The 23,004-nt window shown below is 37.2% G+C and overlaps 3 protein-coding genes across 5 annotated transcripts in view; 1 reads left to right on the forward strand and 2 right to left on the reverse strand.

Moving 5' to 3' along the window:
* Positions 1–570, forward strand: part of LOC136832570 (gastrula zinc finger protein XlCGF57.1-like) — a 28,072-nt gene extending 27,502 nt beyond the window's left edge. Inside the window, exon 5 of the mRNA XM_067093636.1 lies at positions 118–570. Coding sequence (XP_066949737.1) covers positions 118–327 — 210 coding nt within the window. The 3' untranslated portion in view covers positions 328–570. The remainder of the gene's footprint in view (positions 1–117) is intronic.
* LOC136832571 (DNA repair protein RAD51 homolog 3-like) lies at positions 343–17,870 on the reverse strand. Of its 3 annotated transcripts, none has more exons than XM_067093638.1 (9): positions 17,649–17,870; positions 15,829–16,092; positions 11,350–11,447; positions 9,390–9,517; positions 8,558–8,664; positions 8,208–8,313; positions 7,002–7,200; positions 5,492–5,674; positions 343–3,934 (listed from the first exon to the last, which is right to left on the reverse strand). In XM_067093638.1, the coding sequence occupies exons 2-9, from the start codon at positions 15,989–15,991 to the stop codon at positions 3,827–3,829; spliced, it is 1,092 nt and encodes a 363-aa protein (XP_066949739.1). In that variant the 5' UTR covers positions 15,992–16,092; positions 17,649–17,870; the 3' UTR covers positions 343–3,826. The 3 variants fall into 3 exon arrangements, with proteins under 3 accessions (XP_066949739.1, XP_066949740.1, XP_066949738.1); XM_067093639.1 differs by having other exon boundaries at positions 17,633–17,799; XM_067093637.1 differs by lacking the exons at positions 11,350–11,447; positions 15,829–16,092; positions 17,649–17,870 and adding an exon at positions 10,093–11,185.
* Positions 17,871–20,272: 2,402 nt separating this feature from the next.
* On the reverse strand, positions 20,273–22,804 carry LOC136832572 (leukocyte receptor cluster member 9-like). Its single transcript, XM_067093641.1, has one exon. The coding sequence runs from the start codon at positions 22,555–22,557 to the stop codon at positions 21,199–21,201; it is 1,359 nt and encodes a 452-aa protein (XP_066949742.1). The 5' UTR covers positions 22,558–22,804; the 3' UTR covers positions 20,273–21,198.
* Positions 22,805–23,004: the final 200 nt, after the last annotated feature.

Consider the following 23,004-nt stretch of genomic DNA (forward strand, 5'->3'; position numbering starts at 1 on the left):
TTTTTTTTGAGTTGAAAAAAGAAAGTGGTAGGCTTTTATAAGGCAGTTTTTAAAAAGTATTTTATTTAATGCCATCCAAAGTTACCATGTGCTTACAGAACCATCTTTCTTTTACAGAATCCATTCGATATGAAAGTATACAAGCGAGTAAGTGGTGGCGCAAGCAATCCAACTCTCATCCCTTCCTTTTATGATCGCCGGTTGGTTGGGTGCATCTGTGAGGAAGACGCCACATGCATTAACTGGATGTGGTTAGAAAAGGGAGAAACAAAGCGATGCGAGTGTGGCTACTGGTTCCAGCTCACTGAAGGAAAACCCATGGTCTAAATGAAATACTGGAAATATAGATTATAATATATTTCTTTTCATTTTGTATGGATATGTCAAGGGTTGTTGAAATTGCTGTCATTTCATTCCTGATTTTCTTGTACATAAAATAGTGTGCTAACGTCAGTTCCGGGTGTTCTTACGAATACCTATACAACTTAAGTTAATGTCAACATAGGGCTATACATCCATAGTGGTGTATGCTTTGGATTTGTATAGTGATAATAAATAAATTTTAATTTATCATTCTTTCCCATTTTACCCTAAAATTCTTTTGATACCTCAAATTCCAAATAGTATATATTTATCTACAGTAGCGGGATAGGTGCAGCACTACTGATGTGTATTTAAGGTTGTACATTCATAAAACTGGGTTAAAAATGAAATTTATATGTTTATACAGAATAAACCCAAAGGCATACTATACTAATATAGTGAAAATAAAGATGAAAATAACCATACTGTATTTAACAAGAGAATTTGATTTGACATATGAAGTTTAAGACGAGTCAAACACTGAAGCACCTTTGTCCATTCTGTGCTTGACACTGAAAAGAGGGAGGTAGAGTGGTTACACAGCAAGATAAGCGCTTGAGATAGTGAAAAGAGGGAGGTAGAGTGGTTACACAGCATGATAGAAAGATCCTGAAAATAAAGGAAAGAGGTACAAGAATTTGAAGATGGAACTGGGAGAAACTCCACAATTGCACACAACTAGGGGCCAAAGAGAGACTACATATAATAGGAATTAAAGCAAACTAGCAGGGGGGGGGGCAGTTTTAACTGAACAACATTCAACATTTTATGGCATTAACTTTGGCAACACAAAAGGAAGTGGTGCTGTAAAACAAAAAACTAGAACATGGTCTTTTAGGTAGGAGTATCCTCCAGTGAGAGCTAGAGATAGTAGGAACTTGTTAGCTGGTAGTTAGGGACTGGGTGAGGGGGAACCACCCCCTCACCTGTTGTCACCAAGATCTTTTTCCTTGACTCTTGAGGGACAAAGAAGACTGGTTAAAGTAGGCACTTGAATAATTGACTTCTCATACCAAGGAAAACCCCATTATTTTGATAATGTCATTTGTTCCCATGAAATGACAAACTTGTGTAGGAGACTCACTTTGTTAGCCTATTGGACCTTAAGAAACCCACCCAGATATACAATGATTCCTGGCTGTGAGAGAGAGAGCAAGGGAAGCAATGGCTTGTGTAATTTCCTATTTAAGCTGGCAAGGGATGACAAGAGTTACAGGGGCCTGGCCAGAGAAAGGGTGAAACGACTCACTTGATTAGGAAAAGGTCAAAACCCAATGCTACCCTTGTAAGGATTGTACAAGTTGGGAAGCAGCTAAATCTTGGAATCGGAATACAGTCTTCCCCAATGAAAGGAAGCATGGAAGGAGTCAAATCTTTGTCAACAAAGTTCTAAGATAGGTTGCTTGATTGTGTAGCCACCTACCTCTATGCCCGGTTCAGTTCTTGCTTTGGTCAAGCTGCTGCCCTCCAAACTGTGTTAAGGAAAGAATGGATAGAAACCAATCAGTTACCATTCAACGCTAGCCTTATGCTCTACGAGAGATGATTTTCTGTCCAAAAGGAGCTGGGTACTTCACAACCTGATGAGCAGCCACCAAAAGTCACAGAGGAAAGGTGTCCAGAAACCTGTAGCTGAAGGCACCTAGTAAGATGAGGTAAAAGTGATCTGAAGCTACAGACACCTGCCCTCATCACTCATGTACCAGGAATGGATATATGCTGTACAACTGACTACTATTAGAAATGTCATCAGCCCATCACAAAGTCATACAGAGTTATTTCTACACACCTACCCCTTGCATTTGCCAGTACTAGCAAGAGGTGCCGGTACTCTTGGCATACAATGCCAGTTCCTACTAGGTAGCACACACAGCTCACAAACCCGAGAATATGTGAACATGAAAATGATTCCAACCCTTGGAGTACCAGACAAGTAGCATGTGGTACAGTACTTGCCAATACATTTTGTTGAGATCAACAGTCCTGCAGTTGAGGTCTCAGTTCAAAGCCTGTCTCATGGGCTCAACAGAGCCCGGACAGGTTACGGAAGGTTATATCCATGTCCTTCCTCAGAATCTGAAGCTCCTAACTGACATAGACAGCTGAGCCATAACAAAGATCTATCTTTGCACTCCAGGTTGAAGAGGAAAGAGCAAAAACAGCTGTTTCTTTTTTATCATTATTTTCCTAATTGCTGACTTTATCTGAAATACTGTAACCACTTCGAAGATAGTCTTTCTGCCTTTAAGTATTACTTGAATAATTTAAATTTTGGACTATAAGAAGAACCTTGAAAAAATTGCCATCACCACTATTCTTGTGCATTGGGGCCTGACAGAACTTTAGCCAAAAAAACATTTTAACAAAGTCAATACCATGATGGAGCCTGGATACAGTAGTTCACACTGATGATCCTAAATGGAACTGGAATATAAAATTTAGGCCAAAGGCCAAGCACTGGGACCTATGATGTCATTCAGTGCTGAAAGGGAAATTGACAGTAAAAAGGTTTTGAAAGTGTAACAGCAGGAAAACCTCACAGCTGCAATGTGACACAACTGTTAGGAAGGGTGGAAAGTCAGATGGAAGAAAGAGAATATGAACATAGGTAGTAGTGTAAAAGGTATGAAAGAATTGCAGCTAGGGGCCAAAGGGATGCTGCAAAGAACAAGTAATTCCTACAGTGCACTACGTGAGGTGCACTGGTGGCGCTACCCCCTTACAGGGCTGTTGATCCCAACACATGACTGACATATTGCACATGAAAGTCCTGAGATGAATCACATGGGCTGCTGGCTAAGATGACAGTTCTGTGCAACACTTAAAATCATGCGATAAAAATTTTTTTGAATATTTTGATGTTTAATTATATGACTGCATGTAACTGAAACACGGAAGATGAATCTATGGATAATGTGAAACAACTGAACTATCATCCCAATGGACAGCCACTCCACTTCAGGTTCCTTCCCACCTTAACAAATATTCACCTCTAGAATGGCAATTGTTTGTACCTTACATGAAGACATTATGTTTTATAACAAATTCTTTTTATAACAAATTCTGTTTTGCACAGTATATACAAACTAGTCCTATGCCACAAAGTCATCTTTCCATCATCAACTGGATGGAGAGACATAATTTCAGAGCAAAGTGTTTAAACACGTAGCATTTGCAGTGAAGGCAGGAGAGAGTTTGCATGTGCTATATACCTTACTTAAGGAATATCAAATCCCTTGGGAGAATAAGGTAATTTTTTTTTTTTTTTTGGTAAATTCTTAGGTCAGACATCCCTTTGCACAGAATTAAAAGGCTTGATAATGCAATAGTTTGTAACTTCAAGTAATTACATCATAAAATTGTACTTGGTTTATTTCTGAAAGTAACTGTTACACTTTTGTACTTTCTTGAAATAAGTTCATAAAATAATAAATTATCATTTGACAGCTAGACTTTCCCTCATTCAGTAACCGCTATGAAGAAGTGGCTGGCGCTTCAATCCTTCTTTTTTTATTCCAAAACTGTTACATACTGCAATGCTCTCTATGTCTTCAATGCCTGCTACTCTTACCTGTAAATGTAACCGTGTATTAGCAATGCGTTTAAAATACAGCAAGTACCTTTCAATATTTGTAACATAAACCAAGAATCACAATACTGAACCCATTTTGTAGTAAATTGCTTCAAAATTTAAAGAAAGTTCAAACGAAATAAATGATTATTCTACAGTCCACTTGAAAATTGGTAATATAATTATATTAATTTTATCTCTTAGAAAATTTAGCATTATTTCTGATGCATATGTACTTCCTCATCAGCCTGATTGTACTGATGAGTAGTGTCACTTCAACTTAATGTACTTATACTTAGTGAATTTCATTACATAATAGATATGCTCAAAGCCAAAAAAGATAATAAAAATATTTCATATTTAATGGAATAATCCACTAAGCATGCTAGAGTTATTAGGTGGTGGAACAAACTTGTCCAAGTGGATGACCTTTAGTACTTAGCGGACTACTCAGCTAAGTAAGCTAGAGTTTTCAGACAGTGAAACAAATGCATAGCTAAACCAAGCAGAGGCCAAGGACATTAACTAAGATTACTGAAATTCTTTAATTTCTCTTTTAAATCCCCTTCAAACATCCTGTACAAAATGGGGTCAAGAGTGTATAGACTTTGGCTTAAATTAACGTAATTTTTATTTAGCATCTTTATTAATGTGGATTCTAAGAGATTTCTAAAAACAATATTCTTACTTTTTTAAGGCAGACCCTAAGAGATTTCTGAAAACAGTCTTCTTACTTTATTAATGCAAACTCTAAGAGATTTCTGGAAACAATATTCTGACATCTTGATATTATACCATTGTGGGACCAATCAATTTTATGTGATTTTTTCACTTTATTACACAAGATAGGCCAGTTCTAAATGAATATGACGCTGATTTACTCTGACATTTAACTCCTTACTTGTCTGGCCCAAATAATATTAATCAGGCTGTACGTGTGATTTTATAAACAATGTTGCTACTCTGGTGAGGAAAATTTCTTATAAGCCTGTTATTTATACAGTAGTCTTATTATATGAAAAGATTATGTGAAACTGAATATTTTCACCATCAATTTGATAGACTCCAAGCTGATGAAATAAGGCAGTCAACAGGTGTTCTTAAGTAATTCTGGCTTCTGGTCACTTTTAATATAAAATGACTTCATAGCATTATTGTAGCAATCATACGATATATGAGCTTGATAACACAAGTCTTTTTATATGCGAAATTTTATAATCCAGAAATTCACCTTTAGAGTAAAGGCAAAAGATCTTGAACTGTTCCAATTTCCTCATGGCCAGATATGCTCAACTGGTATAAAATGGATATTTACATCTTTTTTTTTATGACCCGTGTAAATGTTATGTAAGTCATGAATGCTTTATCATTGATTTCATGATCACTATGCAGCAATGGAATTTTACGCACAATTTAACCATTGTATTTGCTATGTATTATATATGTATAACACATATAAGTTTTACCCACTTTGTTCTCATTGATTTTGGTCAGTTTTTCAGTAACAGCCTAATTAGATATAAAAGATAAAAACACAATGCTGTATTCATGTCATACCTCATACTTAGCAGCTGCGTTACACAAGTGAGGTGCCTTGGTCACTGATGCAACTCTCTCGCCACTCTCCCAGTGAAGAATGAGCCGTACAGTGGGATAGTGGCCCCACATCTCTCCTAACTCTCCAACTAAGTCAACAGAATGACCATCACCTCTGATTGTTAGGTAGTTAGTGATGATGACCTTTATAAATAAAATTCAATATTATTAGAATATTACTCTTAAAACTTGGAGAATTTTGAAATTCAAATACAATAATTCCTAAAACCAGTATCTAAAAATACTGTTTATTATTATTAAGATGAAGCAGAAGCAGACATCCACACCAGAGAGCACCATTCTAGTGGAGGAAGGACAAATGAACTAAAAGAAAGTTGCACTAATTTTATCACTGTTATAAATACATGAGGACTTACGTACAATACTTTCATGCGGCATTTGCTGACACTTTCATTACATGTTTCTCAAAAGCAAGATATGAGTCAAAAGTTACACCTAGAATAGTTAATGCTTCAGACTCATTTAGCAGAGTCCCATCCGCCTGAACGGGAGGATGGGGTGGAAAACCTGTATGGTATCTGCTAATCAACAGTGCTTTTGTTTTGCATAATTAAATAATCTTGCCCTTATCTATGATTTTAGATCAAATAAGTTGGAAGATTATGTCATGTGAATATCATAATGAAGAGTGAATGGGGGATGTGAGTGGTAAGTGATAATTTGACTTGCCTAGAATCCTTTTCAGCAGAAAATACCATTTACTCCACTGTTATGGCAAGCACTAAGGAGTATGTCTCCATAAACTACTGTTATACTGTATCTCATTAATGTATTAAGAATCTGTAAGTGTCATTGATCATCTCCAAGATTCTGCCATTAAAATGGCATCGACATCCAATCTAAGCTTAAAGTTTGATGATAATAAAGCTCTTACCTCATGAGCACTTATTTCAACTTGATATACTTTGTCATTTTTCTTTTCTCACATGCTCTAATAATTACGTACTCTCCTGAGCCAATAAGAGATTGTACATCTTGTGATGTGCTTCTTAGTTTTTTGTGGGTAAGAAAAGCCTAGTTGTGCTTTTTCTAGAGTTACTGGTTCTCTTAAGTACAACTGTAAGGATGAATACCATCAATGCCTCAAGGATTTCAAGTGATGGAATGGTGTAATGCACTGTAGTACTGTATCACTAACATTGTGCAGTTTGGATCTTCACAAAGCCAAGGTTAAAAGATACTCACACAGATTTCAAGCCTTTTGTGTAACTGTCTAATAATGCATAAAATATTTACACTAACCATCAAATACTGTACTCTTGAATTCAAAACACCCACAGTGCATCAAGCAGTCTTTTGTTAAACTCAGGGTTCTTGCTTTAGTAATAACTAGTTCAACTTACGATAAAGATTCTTCATCTTCCTACATAACAAAAAAAATCACCAGATCTAACATCATTTCCATAAGATTGAAAAAATAAATGCTTTTAACAAAAGCCACACTACTTACAGCCATATTGTGATTATTCACCAACTCTTGGAGTTCTTGGGTAGTGAAACTTTTTAGTCCCACCAGCTCACTTTCATAATCATCATAAAGGAAAGGATATGCAATGGAATCAATGACAAGAAGCTTGATCCTTTGACATTCCTTTTGGAGAGCACAGACTCTTCTCACTGCAGCAAGTACTTCTAGGCAGTTGTAGCACCTGGAAATATGCTTAATTAAAGACCTCTAATGCAAACTACACAAGCACTCCATTTCCACATGAATAGTTATGGTACTACTTTCAATAAATTTGTATTCTTGATTTGCTGTATCTGGAAAATCTTTTACTCTTTACTCTAAAAAAACCTAGCCACAGAATTCAACCACAAACTTGCATAGGTCATGAATAAAACCAGATTTAAGCATTAAACAAGCTCACGATTTTAAGTACTTGTAATGACAAGGGAAGAAAAGCAATTAGTGACATTACTGACTAATTTACTTTGTTCAATTGGCATTACTCATCTGAGGTCATCAACACCAGTAAGAAGTATTTATGAAGAGTCTGAGTAGACATTAATAAACATACAGCAAGCCTCATGTAACTACACATCTCATATCTGCACTACAACCATGAATGCAATTTCTTCTGTGTGAACAGGTATATTCAGTGAATACATGACCTCAACAAATGGCAAAAGTGGAAATTTAAGTATAAACTGTGTGGACAGATGTGTGGGACAAATTTTGAACAATCTGGATGGAAGTGAAAAAATAATTCTGCTCAGCCAGGCAAAGTAGCTGAGCATTATACACATGCTGACTTGATGAGAATTTTGTGTGCTTACTGGTTTATTTGCACAACGAAGTACCCTTGGTACATTGGTTTGCTTCCTGCATTGTGGTACTCTATGATATAATCTCTCATATGATTGAAACTTTTGCTTTCATTGCTGTCCTTATGGTTTGCTGGGGTTATGTAATGGAATGCTGTTTTGAACTGTAATTTTAAACTGCTTATTCTCTTTTCTGTAATAAAGGTACAATCCACGTACGTTACTTCATTTTGAAATGTGCAGAAAGTGGACCTGACAAGAGAGAGAGAAGACAGAATTCATCTTTCATCTAACCATCAAGAAATTAACAGCTTTTAGCATGGTTGTTGTGTTTGCAAGGGTTGAACCCTACACAGTATATAACAGAGCAGCACATGACAACTAACAATACCTGTAATAGTGTATGCCCCTAAGAAGAGATTCAACTGTAGGCTCCAAGTTTACATCTAAACTAGTGGTCATAGTTTTTACACGCTGAACTGCATGCACAGCAATATCTGAAAGAATACAAAATTAATTTCAATCATTTACAAAAATTTATTTTCTTATAATTGCAGGGTTTGAAATAACCTTTTACAACTTAGATGATAACAGAATTTACGTTCACTTTATTTCACTTGTTTATAGTTACTGTAACTGTAAATGTGAGTAATTTTCAATAAATAACCATTATTTTGTCTCAGTAATCAGTGATACATAATAACTTAAACAAATAGCCACAAAATAATTTATATCATGCACCTTTCAATCTCACAGCTGAGAATTTTCCTTCTGTATCTATGAAGACAGATTCTCCTCCCAGGCCACCCAGTGTAGGTGGGAACTGAACTGATATGCAGGCTTGCAAGCTGCAATATATATATAATACATCTAATAAGTTTTATTTTTTATTTATTTATATGCATAAGAAATTGTAAGGTTAGGGCAAGATAAAAAATAAACTTCTAGTACACCAGCAGACTAGAACAGTTATGACATACAAAATTTAAGTTTTTAATGCATAATTTTAAAGTCTGGTAACATACAAACAACCTTGATAAAGAATTTGTGATCAAATTCAAGCAAAACAATCATCATAATTTACCATATTAAATTTCATTTCATACATTTCCTAAGTTAGGTTTTAGGGTGCATAAACCAAGATATAAACTTTCCTATATTTCAATTTATTTTGTATGTGTACTAAAATAAAACACTCTCCTATAAAGAACCATGCTACTATGACTTTAACGATAATAAAATTGCGATATGTGTTGTACTAACCTCGAGTGTTCTTGTAGAAGTCAGATTTTAAGTGTGAAGCATTTTTAATACAAACCCATCAGTTTACATATGCCTCAGCCTGCTATCAGCAGTTCCCCATACAAATATACATACATTCATTCATACATACATACATACATACACACACACAAAAGCAAAGTTTGGATGATACTAGTATGTATAATGAGGTTGTGAATGAGCCCAATAAATACTAAAGTGTCTTAAATACATGATAAAAATGCCTCAGTCAAATATCAGAACATATTATCCTAAGAGGTAATACTAGTAGTGTTAACTAACAAAAACTTACCATAACTGTGTTTTTCCAATGCCTGGGCTTCCTGCCAACTCTGTAATAGAGCCAATGGCAAAACCTCCACCAAGGATGTTATCTAACCCTCTGCAGAAGGTGCTAATGTGTGGCGAGTTGTTTTCTTCCTGAGAAAAGTTACATTGTTTATTTTATTCTGCATATTCCATGATAAAACATTAATCCTATACGTAGAAGCAAAGAAGCAAATACAGGCAGTCCCCGCTTACCGGCAGCATTGGTTAATGGCATTTCGGTGTTACGGCGCTTGGCCAGCAACGTCATTAACCAGATTTTTGGCACCAGTGATTTTTGGCAAAGGTAAGTGGTTTACTGGCATTGGTAAGTGGTTTATCGGCGCCGATATCAGTTAATGATGCCGTTAAGCGGTTTTTTAGCGCTATTATCACAGATTTTCAGTTAGTGGCGCTCGGCCAGGAGTGGAACCCTTGCCGTTAACCGGGGACTGACTTAAATATAAGTATGAAAATGGACATTATGCACTTACAAATACTAATACAGGCAGTCCCCAGTTTATGATGGGGGTGCCATTCCGACGCCGCATCGTAAGCCGAAAATCATCAAAATCCGAAATATCATTGAAAATGCAAGAAAACCTTACTTTTCATCATTTGGCTGTCTTGGAAACAATGTAACCTGCATTTTTATTGAATTTTTCATCAAAAAACCTCCAAATTTTTACCATTCTGCCATTTTGGAGCCATATTTCTTCCGTCGGATCGGCGTCGTTGGTGTCGTAAACCCAGAACATGCGTTGTAACCTGGGAAATAATTCTGATAATATTTGAAGAGCGTCGTAAACTCGGAACATCATAAGACAAGCCCATTGTAACCCAGGGACTGCCTGTACATTATTTTCATTGACATAAAAAGTTGGACACACAATATTACAAAAGATACAATTTCTTAAAACCAAAACTGGTTTTTCTAGTACAAATCCATTACTCTTTGACTGCTTCAAGTGCATCAGTTCCCTTGCCAGACAATATCAGAAGAATAAGAACCCAGCTTACCACCTGCACATCTGGGCTCAAAGGTCCCTCTACAACCAGAAAATGGGCCTAACAACGACTGACTGGTCAGCCAGCTCTGCAGAGACAGAAGAACAGATTACCTTGTAAAGTGACATGTTTGTACTAAAAAACAGTGTTACTTTAGAGTAACTGTATTTCTTGAGGCACAGAAACCTATCATTTAATGATAACCTGAATACCTTTTTTGGCTATTTAGATGCTGACTCTTCAGAACTCAAAGTCAGCAAACTACTGAACAACTGGGTCTGGGAGTCCAGAAGACTAACAAGGCCTTGGTCATGAAATAGGCTAGAACCTTGTTAGGGAAACTATAATCAGAACTGCTGAAGGACTAAATCAATAGTAGAGTAAAGCACTCACTCCATCAACAGTGTGAAAGCGAGTATCCCAACTGGCCTCACTGTGTGGCAAGAGACCAAGATTAGGAGGAAAAGGCAACACAGTCAGGAGCAGCCTTTACTTCAGAGAGAGAGCAACAAACTGGTATACAGCTACAAGAGGGCCAACTGAGAAAAAGTCAAAAGATTAATGGGCCAGGTTCCCGAAGTTAAAAACCTATAAAAAAGTTATCTGGAGGCCTCCAAGAAGAAAACTTGATGACAGAAAAAATTACTGTATTTCTTTTAAAGGCCTGAGATATAGATATAGCCCCAATTTTATAAAACCTGACCTATGACATGAATGTTACTAGTTCCGGGGGTATTATTACAAAACTTTCAAGATGATCTGAAGTATCCAGAATGAAATACTGTAGTGCTTTTATGTTATGAAATCCATTTTTTCCTACTGAGAACTGGAGTATCTAGGATTTACCCAAGCATAAAAATAGGTTATGTTAAAAGCAATGGGTTAATGACAGATTCAGTGAATTTCGCTTCTTAAACATCAACTCCTAACTTGTTTACCTGTACCACTAGTGGAGTTGCATTCACAGTTTGAACATCAGTGTCCTTCCTCACTGCCCTTACAACAGCCAAACAATCTTTAAGATTTATCCCTGTAACTGAAATACAAATGCAATCAATGAGACCGAAAATTAAAGTACACACATAAAATTATCAGTTATTCAATACAGTGCTATAACTGCAATCACATTAATATAAATTATACAGTAGATATCCATTTAGCATCATCACCACCTTAAACCAAAAAAAATATGTTTTTATAATACAAAACAAGTTTTTGTCTACAAACTCACTAATCATATATACCAATATCACTGTCTGCAATGTTTGCAGGCTTCCCAATCTTAAGTCTGTCACACAGGAATAAAGTAGTCTCACCACACATGGAGCTTCTAAACACTCAGGTATGAAATAACCACAAATTATAATTTTTTTGTGGAAACTGCAAACAAAGTGAGATTTGTGAGGCTGGGAGGAGGGCACTCCTCAAGTGATTAATGGGTTTGTACGAAGCATCAGTTAAAATGCTATGTAGGTAGGATGTCCCAGATACAAAAGGCCCCACAGTGCTTTAATGTTTCTGTAGGGTTCAGTTGAGTGCTTGGGGACTCTATGGAATCAGGAATTAAGTCTCTGGGAACTTAAATGCTTGTAGATGGGACAGTCTAAAACAACCTCAGACTGTAAAACAAGGCTCTCATATTGGATAAAAATCATTCAGATAGTGTGAAAGATCTACACGTAATTAGGTTACCAGGAAGTGCCATGGATGGATGTTGAAGATAAAAATAATCAGTTCAAAACTTACTCTCCAGAGATAGCATGGCCTGTCCAGATAGCATGAATCAGAGAATACAAGTAGAGCTACGTGTCAAAAATTTGAGGTCATCATCATCATCACCACCACCTCAATGCCCCATGACACGGAGGGCCTCTTAAATTCTGCTAGTCATGTATTTCCTGTTTTATCCTCCACAAATCTCCAGTCTTCCATCTCTCATCCAAGGAAGCCTCGGTTTTCCAATGTTTCTGGTGTCCACATGAGCCCAGCTGACACTAATATGTACAGTACAATTATTACATTGGCTTTGGAAAGGGCATGTCCAAGCTATCTCCATCTCCTTTCATCATTATCTCATCTACTTATGTAACTTCCATGGGTTTTCTTATGATATCACTTCTAACTCCATCCTACCATCTAACTCTTATTCTTCTTTAAGCTTTATTCTCAAACTGTCAAAATCTTTTATAATTTCACTGTCATACCATCATTTATTAAACCTGCCATGATCTGATTTGCCTTTATAGTATTTCACTAAATTTCAACTCAAGAGAAGCTGTATTGGATATCAGTGTTCCTTAATATATTTGAAAGATTCAACCTCATTAGTCCTGTCTCCATTCATTGTTGTTTCATCCATTTGTGCATAATCTGTCCTCATTAATTCGGTTTTTCTTTGAACGATCTTGATACATATACGATACAGTATGGTGCATTCTATTAAGCAAGCCACATAATTCTAGTGGTGTCTGGCTAATCAAAACAGCACCATCTGCATATTTTAAGTCTGACAAGACCCAAAATCATCTTGCTAAGATTAGGGGGATGCCCACAAATTATCCTCAAAACACCTGATGGCACACAACCACCAACAGTGTAACAGGAATTGCTGAAGGAACATTTGCCAGAAAGTGAGAAGTCATTATAGGAGAAAGCGCAGTAGAGAGAGTCTTGTCTATCAACTCCCTCCAAGAAACAGAAATCTGAGTCTGTAGAAGACCAAGTCTACTCCCAATGTGCCAAAAATGAGTCCATACCAGTAACAGTCACATCTGCTGGATGAGTGATGGCCAAATAAGATGAACAGGGATGTCAGGCAAGGAAGGAGTCGAACACACAAGTACAGCAGGGGCCTGCATTAAGCCTGCAGGCTATGATCATGCAAGGATGAAGTGGGTATAACTGGGAATTGGCTAGACACTGAGGGTGTGACGGGCGCAGCGGTCATGACTAGAATCAACTCAGTCATCAAGCAAGTTGCTCATGACCACAGAGAAGTCTGTCTTTCCTGATCTTTGAGAAAGCTGGGCTAATGACTCCAGTTATGATGCATCCCCAGGACCACAGCCAAGTCCACCTTTTCTATCAGTTGGTTTCCAGTCATACTTGTGACACCAGTCTACAATACAGGTAAAACAAAGATCAGCAGAGAGTAAAGACCTTGGCTGACATCCTCTCCATAAGCCACCATCCAAGGATCAGTGATTCTTATCAGATTCACAATGAAGAATTAACTAGAGCCACTCTAGAAACCACAGTTCTGGAGCAGCACAATTAAACTCTCCATAAGTGAAACTCACTAACTGAGTCACCTGACTGTCCTCTATGGGTAGTGAAGTGACAAGCATGTGATAGTAAGCCAGTACAGCATACTTCATCCTAAGCAACACAACAAACAAGCCTTAGTTTGGGCAGCACAGCAAACTGGCAAGAAGAGGTCAACACCCATGGCAGCACAAGCACTAAGGTGAATAAAAGGCTGACATTATTTATCTTATATAGAAAACTATTAGGCAACACATAGTATGGAAGCAATCTAGCATAAAGCACACGGAGACCAACGACAGCTTTTGTCAGCACTGTGGGACTACAAACATTTAGAACTGATGGTTAATACAGACCTGAGGGCTCAGATGATGTGCAAGGTATACCACCTTCTTCCTCTTCTGTGCAACAGACAAAAGACTAGTGATCCCAGGAAAATTGCAGAGAGAAATATGGGTATATAATTAACTGGGTTATAATGAAACAAATCTTATTAATCTTCTGAAAATAAATATAATTCTCATACTGGTAATCTGTTCTCAAACTAAAAAGTTATGAAGGGCAGCTGTAATGCATTCCCCAGACATGAAATTGAGAAGAGGAGAATTTGCATCAGTACAATCAAAATACAGTGAGAAAAAGCAATAGTTTAGAGCTGTGCCAGATATCAACAGCTAAATAATCATATAACAGAAAATTTTCCCAAGGCCCTAAGACAAACAAGAAGTTACAAAAGAATTGAACACATTTGGAAAACACATCCCGTTACTTGTAACATATTATTCCAGACCACTCAAACATGACTGCTATATTAATCAAAAAAAGAAAATATACAGCTATTAGCAGTGTTAGTGCAGCAGCGAATAATCAATAGGTGACAGAAGTCTGAAGTCTTCCTCTCATGGGAGCACAGTATCTCGCATAAGAGAGCACTCCCGTTCAATGATACATATGTCCTATTTGTGTTGGCATGACGAAGAAGCAGAAAACAAACAGAAAAGTTTGGAGAATGGTAACCCCTGAAAAATAGAGTGTATTTATGGAATGTTATAAATATTGCACGCTAAAATTTAGGCATGCCTAAGTTAAAATTCCATATTTCTTTACACTGTTTGCTTAGGTAAAAATGTAGATAAGCAGTCTGTACAATCAAGAGATAAATCTGGTAGCAGGTTACCCCCAACTGAACATTAATATGTTTCTGAATATTCATTCAGAAACAGCAGATGCCAAGTTACCTGGGGACTGAAAGGCTACTGAATGATCAATGAGTAAAGGCAGGGATAGAATAGAAATGGTGGAGCTTGGTAAACATCTGCTTACCTGCTCATCTTGCCTCATCAAATACAACCATAAACTGATGATTGACAACTTAGCAGTAAGCCATGCATTGAATGTACCAGTTGGAGTCGAGTTCTTCATTGGAGGGGTGGGTAGAGCTTTCGGCTAGCAAGCTGTTGGCCCAGCGTTCGACTCTCCGACCGGCTAATGAAGAATTAGAGGAATTTATTTCTGGTGATAGAAATTCATTTCTCGTCATAATGTGGTTCGGATTCCACAATCCCGTTGCTAGGTAACCAGTTGGTTCTTAGCCACGTAAAATAAAATCTAATCCTTCGGGCCAGCCCTAGGAGAGCTGTTAATCAGCTCAGTGGTCTGGTTAAACTAAGATATACTTAACCAGTTGAAGTCAGAATAGATGTTAAGGACTGCAAAATATAATGGAGAAAAGGATTCTGATGACTGAAAAATGTAAAAAGAGCAAACAGTGAAAAGAGGGACAAGGGCAACCATAGTTTGGTGAAATTGTAAAGTTCAATACTGAAAGGCCAGTAAGAAAAGAGGAACGACAGCCTGGATGAATTAGAAGGAGATTGCTCGACTATTAGTAAATCATTTATTAGTCAGTCATGTTGCATGAGTAACCTACAGTAGATATGGAAGTGGCAAGATGACGGCATGAGGGGAGGGCTTGAAAATCGTTGGAATTCTAGAAGAAATTGCATACAACATAAGATAATGGAGGATACTCATTTCACATCTGACCATTTGAAATGAAAATCTGATATATAATAACTTATACACATTATATTTCACACTCTAATTATTGAGACATTGATCCTTTACTCACTGCTGATTAGAATATAACATACTTGCATGGAGTTCTGTAGGTCTTAAGCCTTTGACATCAGTAACGTGAATGAAACCTTCATCTTTAAGTTTGGAGATGACTGATGAAGGAAGGGGAAGGCTACTCAAGGGATCATCCTCACTCCCATCTGGATTATTTACATCTGCAAGTTTCTCAGCGTCCATGCTGCACGATATCTTGTAATCTACAACTTGCTTTTCACTGACACAGTCATTCTTTTTGCTTGATAATATTCAATGTCTGAAGTGCCGAATCAACTGCTAGCCTTTCAAATAAAAGAAAAAATAAGACAACCTTTGTTTCAAAATTACAACACATCAAATCACTTCACATTCTTCACTAAGCTGTAAAAATATGGAAACTAGAAAATCAATGTGGCTGCTGCAAGGACACTACACAAATAAGTTTTACATTTATAGAACAAGAAAATTATTTGAAATATTCTTTATGTCAACACAAAAAAAGCCTCTCATTCTAAATCTACTGAATTACAACTTAATAAGGGGGACCAGATTGATGGACACCAATATCTATCTCAAACTCTAATATTACTGCCCCAACTTTTAATCTTTTGATAAGATATACTGTACAACAGTACCATCACTTGATAAATGAGTTTCCGGCAATCTTTGCCTTTCTAATGGCCATTTAACTGCTTGTCTTAGTACATGGTCAAATTTTTTTTATATATATCATCATCACAACATATGCACCCCAACCAATAAGAACTACCAAATACAGTAAACTGTGCATGAAAATTATGAACAAGGATTTAGAAATATCATATGAGTAATCTGTTCTATTCACTCACATCCATATATTGTAAATACAGTATGAAAAAGACCAAAAATACATAAAAACAGTATTTGGTAAATATTCTTCCTTCAGTGGTAATCTACACAAAACAAAAAGATCACTGTACAGGACCCTGCAAATTAAAAATGAACACTCAACAATTGGCAATTGGCATTTTTCTATGTTATTTTACTTGCTTTACAAGAATTTAAAGTAATATTTTGTCGGCCGGTTGTAACTAAACTGTAATTGACCTTTGAAGACTACACGACTTGAATTACCTAACGCAGGGTAGGTCTAAGCCGGCATTCCGCGCCAAGCCCGCCCCTCAACCTCCATAGCTAATACGGCAAAATTGTAACCAGTAAACACCTCTAGGGTACGTTATGTTGGTATTTTTAGAGGTGTTTCCTGGTTACAATTTTGCCGCATTAGCTATGGAGGGGTGGGGGGATTGCCGCGGAATGCTGGCTTAGACCTACCTGCCTTAGGCAATTCAAGCCGCGTAGTCTTCAAAGGTCGATGACAGCTTAGTAACAGCCGACCGACAAAACATTACTTTAAATTCTTGTAAAGCAAGTAAAATAACATAGGAAAACGTCAATTGCCATAGTCTAGCTCACCGTGGACAGCCGGCTTAGAATGACCCACTATATTACTACAATACTGTCATACCTTAAAAGAATGGCAAACATCTGAATAACTTTTAGCATTTGCTTGTTTCCTCAGGTGTACCTGTTGCAAATCATGACTAGTTTACAAATCTTGTTTATTCTATGCAATTTTTCATCTGGAGTCATTGTTAATGAGCTGCAGGGGCGTACCGTGGATATGTAACCTACCAGAAGTCTTATCTTTAGGGTTAAGTTGAGTAGGGTAGGACCCCATCACCTGGGTGAGGTTAGGCTATGAAGGGTACTTATAATACGCGTAACACACAAGAAAGCTAAACACCTGGAAAAAAATGACCAATTGGCCTATGTTTTTGGAGAGAGACTGATTTTACATACTGTGGTCTATAGTTACCTTCCGCACTCATCATTATTCGACCACAGGACTACTTCATTCAGTCTTGCTGAGAAATTAAAACGCAACGGCACTCGAGATTTGTCGAATTTGGTTGACAAAAAGACGTCAATGTCAGACTTAATCACTTAAAGGGTGCGCGAGGGCATTAGTAGTATTAGTCGTAGAGATTTTCCTCTGGAACGCCTCTCCAGATATTTCTAATTTGCCCTCAATTGTGCTTGTTTAAAACCTCGGAGCATTTATTAGTTTATTGTCAAGCGCGCAACAATATTATGAACTAAATTAAAATTCATACATCGATTATGTCAGAAAGAGAAAGCACAACAAATAGCATAGACATCATCTTATTATTCACAGATGTGTCTAGGGAGGAGACTGACGACAGGAAAGAATTCATAAAAATACATGGTGCCATAAGGAAAATACACTTGATTCCCCTTTCACAAATGAAGCAATTAGTTTCTTGCGTCTTTAATCGTTCTTATCACCTAGCTCTAAGGGTGTTTAGACTCGTTCTGCTAATCAGCATAGTCTTTTCCTGGGTTTCTTGTTTTATATTTTCGTTAGATTTCCCATAGATTTTCAGTGCTGACTTTTCACTTATTTCTCTTGTCCATGGGTTTCTTCATTCTTTTATCATTTCCTTTGGTTGAGTTTCTTTATTCCATTCGATTTTGCTTAAATTCAAGTTTAGCTCCTTCATGTATTCTTTAAGTGGAAAAATCCTGTTCCTGTTGAGGGTATGTTTCAGATAGAAGTATTTTATTCTATATATCCCTTCAGCGACTAGATGAAGGCCATAATTCAAGTCGTAAAGCACAACAGGTACTATCGTTTTGATCTCTTCGATATCCCGGTGTTTTGTATTTGTTCCTGACTAGTCTCACCTGACCTGACTGCTTCCTTTATTTTCCGCTCACCGTCATATAGTTTTAACTCATTTGCAAAAAATAAAAGTTCCTTGCGTGTTTCTTCTTCTTTCTTTTGAGTTCTATTCGTCATTCTTTCCCGAGCCTCTGGATAATTTAGTAAATGTTATCGAATCTTTTTCTGTGGCCTTCATCCAGTGTTTGTCTTGCTTCCTCCCGTATTATTTATCTTACATTTTTATACAACTCATCCTTTGTTTTTTTTCAGTAATACTCTCCTTGATGGCGCCTTCTGTTTGTTCTGCTTGGTTTTTTAGCATCTTGTTTTCCTCCTAATTTTTTTTTTCTGCGTAGATGACCAAGCCTATTATTACACTCTGCACAGCATAATTTTATAGTATCCACTACCATTATCTTATATACCTTATATATATATATATATATATATATATATATATATATATATATATATATAACAGGATCCAACACACACACACATATATATATAGGCTACATGCATACATATTAGTAATTTGCTAATGCAATAACTGTTGTTGGCAGTGTGGTATGACATGGTTAATATATATGTACAGTACATATATTTGATTATAATCACTTCTGTACGTGATTCATTTATCACACATTACCACGGGTGAAAAATAAGAAATGGGTTGTAGGTCCTGACCGGTTTCGACTTTATTTCCAAGCCATTGACGAATAAAGTTGAAACCGGTCAAGACCTACACCCTTCTCTTATTTTTCACCTGTGGTAATGTGATATATATATATATATATATATATATATATATATATATATATATATATATATATATATATATATATATAGGCATTCTTCTTAGGCCTGATATCGTTCAGGAACAAGTTGGTTCCGCTTAATCATTCTTCTTGGTTCTTAATAGATACAACAACGAAATAGAAGTTCCAACTTGGGTTGTTTGCTGATTCTTAGGGCGTCTTGTAAAATTCTCGGGAGTCATTATACCACAGTTATCGATACTTCAGAAGAGTAAGGAAGAAGAATACACCTAGAAAAACTAACATGGAATATTTATTTATTGTCAAGTGTGTGCTGGGGTTCCGAGGTTTACAGGTTCTTGTCCCCGAAGCTGCCTGTTGTTGACGCGTTCCGAAAACAATTGGTTGCTAAGCCCAAGTTTATTCTTGCAGACACAAAAAAGTTATGGAATATCTTGATTCTTAAAAAAATAGGTATTCGAAGGGGTTTATTTCATAATATCCAATTTTTAAAATAATTTTTATGAACAGATAAAATGAGGAAAATAAATAATTCTGTTCGTGGTCTAGAACTCGATTATAAGATGTTCTTGACCTTTCCAGCGATCTTATTAAGAGAACCAAAACGTGGTCTATAACAGTATCAGAACATTTTTATATAAACATGTGCAAATGTTTTAGGCCCTGTCCACACTATCGGGCATGCCCGTCGGGCACTTCCAGCTGTTTATATTTTCTCTCGCTTCTGAAACAGTGTTACCAGACAATCGCATCGTGCTGGGTCCATACTCGGTCGGTCAGTATAGTGGAACGGCTATGGGAACAGTGTTTGCAAGTGATTTTCTTTGGTTTTATTTCACATTTTACGGAACAGAGGAGAAGCTTGCTGAAGTTCAGTACCCACAGTCAGGGCGGTTAACTTTTCTGTTTCAAATCTTGAAACCTTTTATAAATATGACTAGCAGAATTAGAGACAGAAAGTAAAAGAACGTAAAATACAAAACTATTTACTTTTTATTTCATAAATTACAACAAATATTGAAATCAATCATCAAAAACTGTGCATAACAAAATTTATAAATAAAACAGGCTTGCTACTTCACGATTACAAGAGGCAACAAAACAATAACATATTAGCTTTCATCTTATGTAGAAAAATAATTATTAAGTTAGTGTTCATCATTCTGGTACAGTACTAATTCTCAGAAACCATTCAAGAACCAATGGAGTATTTGCGCGAGTTCTTTAATTTAAGTCTCAAATTTCATTATGGTCTCTGGGGAGCCAAATCACAAGATAATCCGTTAATTTCCTTGGCTGCCTTTCTGCACGTGTGTGTGTCCGCCTTGGCTGCCTTTCCAGAATCCTGGTGAAGCCGTCTTCAGCTCCTGAAGAACTCCTGGATAAACACCCATTGGATCATCACGGCTTCCTGAAGAAGTCTTCTTGAGGTGTGCATTTAGTATTATACCAGCAAATGCGAGCGATAGCGAGCATCTGCTAGTACTCATTATATTCATGATAATATATCCATTTGAACATAATGTAGAGGAAAAGAATATCTAAAAATTTCTACCGGGTGTTATTACTCCGATAAAATGGAAGAGTTCGCTACAACTATTTCTTCCTTTGGAACAGGTATATTGATCAAATTATTAGACACATTCTCTATAGACAAGTTCTTAAAATGCATTTCTTATCTTTGAGTGATTTCACAAAGACAGCTGTTTATGAACCTCCCCACGATGACTGCAAAAGCTACAAAAATATAGTGTTCAGAAATCAGTAAATATTTATAAGAAACAGTACACATCTTTACAGACAAGTAATTTTACACATGATGATGAACATAAACATCGTAAGAGAGTCCCACACAGCCTCATCACAAAGTTTGTACGTTCGTTACTCAGAAAAGAAGTTATTTATAACTGGATCTTTTCACATGTAAGATAAAATCCGTCATATCCTCTCCTGTCATCAATAATGCAAAGGTTGATATTATTAATGGGAATGAGACCAAATTCCTTATCTATGTAATCACTGTAGAGGATGGAGTTTAGGTACTTGCTTCTCCTTTCACGAGCAATGACGCGGTTCACTTTCATGAGTGTCATGTGAGGAACAAAGTCAAAGTGATTTGTGATGATTACTCCCTCAATCTTCTCCAAAGACTGGTGTAGCATCTCCACAATACTAGAAAAGGCTTCGGGGACCTGCAACTTACAGTAAAGAACTCTCGCTCCAAAGGTAGACAAACCTTTAGCAAGAATCTGGTTCTTCTCCTGCTCAGCCACCAGTTCTTGAAGCCTTGGACGTAGATCTTGCAAAAGTTCGATGAGTTTTGTCATGGCCTCTGGGCCATCAATGCGAATCATGGCTAGAGTGACATGCAAGAGTTCGGTAGGCATTGCACAGCTCCTCAGCACTGGTTCTTGTTCAATAATCTTCTCCTGAACTTTCAATGCAATATTCGTTACCTCTTCATTATACAATCGAATGCAGAGGAAGTGGGAAGCCCTGAGTTGGTCGTATTCTTGTTGCTGAGTCTGAACTGCTTCTTTGACTGCAGATGTGTCTCCTGTGCAGATGACAATGTCCTCGTCGTCTGAATCAGAATCATCAGAGTCGTAAGTCTGTCGCTTCCTCTCGAACTCCTCGTCAACTTCCTGCATAACATCCTGGATAGTGACAGTGCTGCCAGTGCTTCCGAAGACATTGTCCAGTCTTTCATTTTTGTCCCAGACTTTAACCCCTCTGTATTTAAAATACTGAATTCTGTGTTGAGGAATGGCGAGCTGGTCAATATCCACTGTAGCTAAATGTTCCCAAGTGAATGCAGTGAAAGGTTTCTCGACAACACCTGCGAATCGATCAAGGTAGCCCACCACGAAATACTCCTTCCTGAGATCGGAATCCCACTGGATTCTCTTTCTGACGTCCCCGGCTGTCTTCATAGATGGCTTTTTGCCAGGTTCTTCTTTTTCCTCTGTCTTAAGATGAGTTTTCTTCCTTTTACCATTTTTCTTCTTCCTTTCTTCCTTCGGAGAGCCTTTCTTCTCCCCCACTGCAACGCCTTCTGGATGGAGATTGAAGCAGTTCTCCCCAAAACGACACTTTCCTTCCAGGTAGAAAGTGCACACAGATTTCTCACTGCAGCTGGAAGGCTCCATATCCATCTGCTCAACGGATGTTTGTTCCGTAGTAGAATCACAAGGTTCTCCCATGGTATCAATTGGGGTTTCCTGGAGTGACGTACAAGAGGGTGTTGCTTGTGTAGACATTTCGGTAGATTCGCAGGCACTAGTTTCGGCAGTAGTATTCAGACTGACTAAGGAGCCTTTTCCTTTCACTGAGAACTAATCGAAGGTTTTCTTGTTTTGAAAGGTTCTTTTTGTGTCGGGCAAGCGACTTTCAAAAGAAGACTATGGAAAAGGGGACGGGGACGATAATTACAGAAAAATCCCCCTCAGATGATTTAGGGGTCTACGTTCGTACGAGTCACAAGATGTTGGCTGACTGACGAGTCTGTTGTCCTACGGGGTTTATATACCCGTGCTATGACGTGGCGCTTTCATTCTCTCGTAAGGTGGTGCAACAGGATTATCTCTCGATATCGCTGGTATGCTAACAGTAAACATACTCATTATAAATAAATAAACAAATAAATATGTATATTTACATATGTATGTGTGTATATATGTATATATGTTTGTGTATTAGATAGATGG

Source organism: Macrobrachium rosenbergii, chromosome 50 (genome assembly GCF_040412425.1).
Source record: "Macrobrachium rosenbergii isolate ZJJX-2024 chromosome 50, ASM4041242v1, whole genome shotgun sequence".
In the NCBI taxonomy this organism is placed as follows: Eukaryota; Metazoa; Arthropoda; class Malacostraca; order Decapoda; family Palaemonidae; genus Macrobrachium; species Macrobrachium rosenbergii.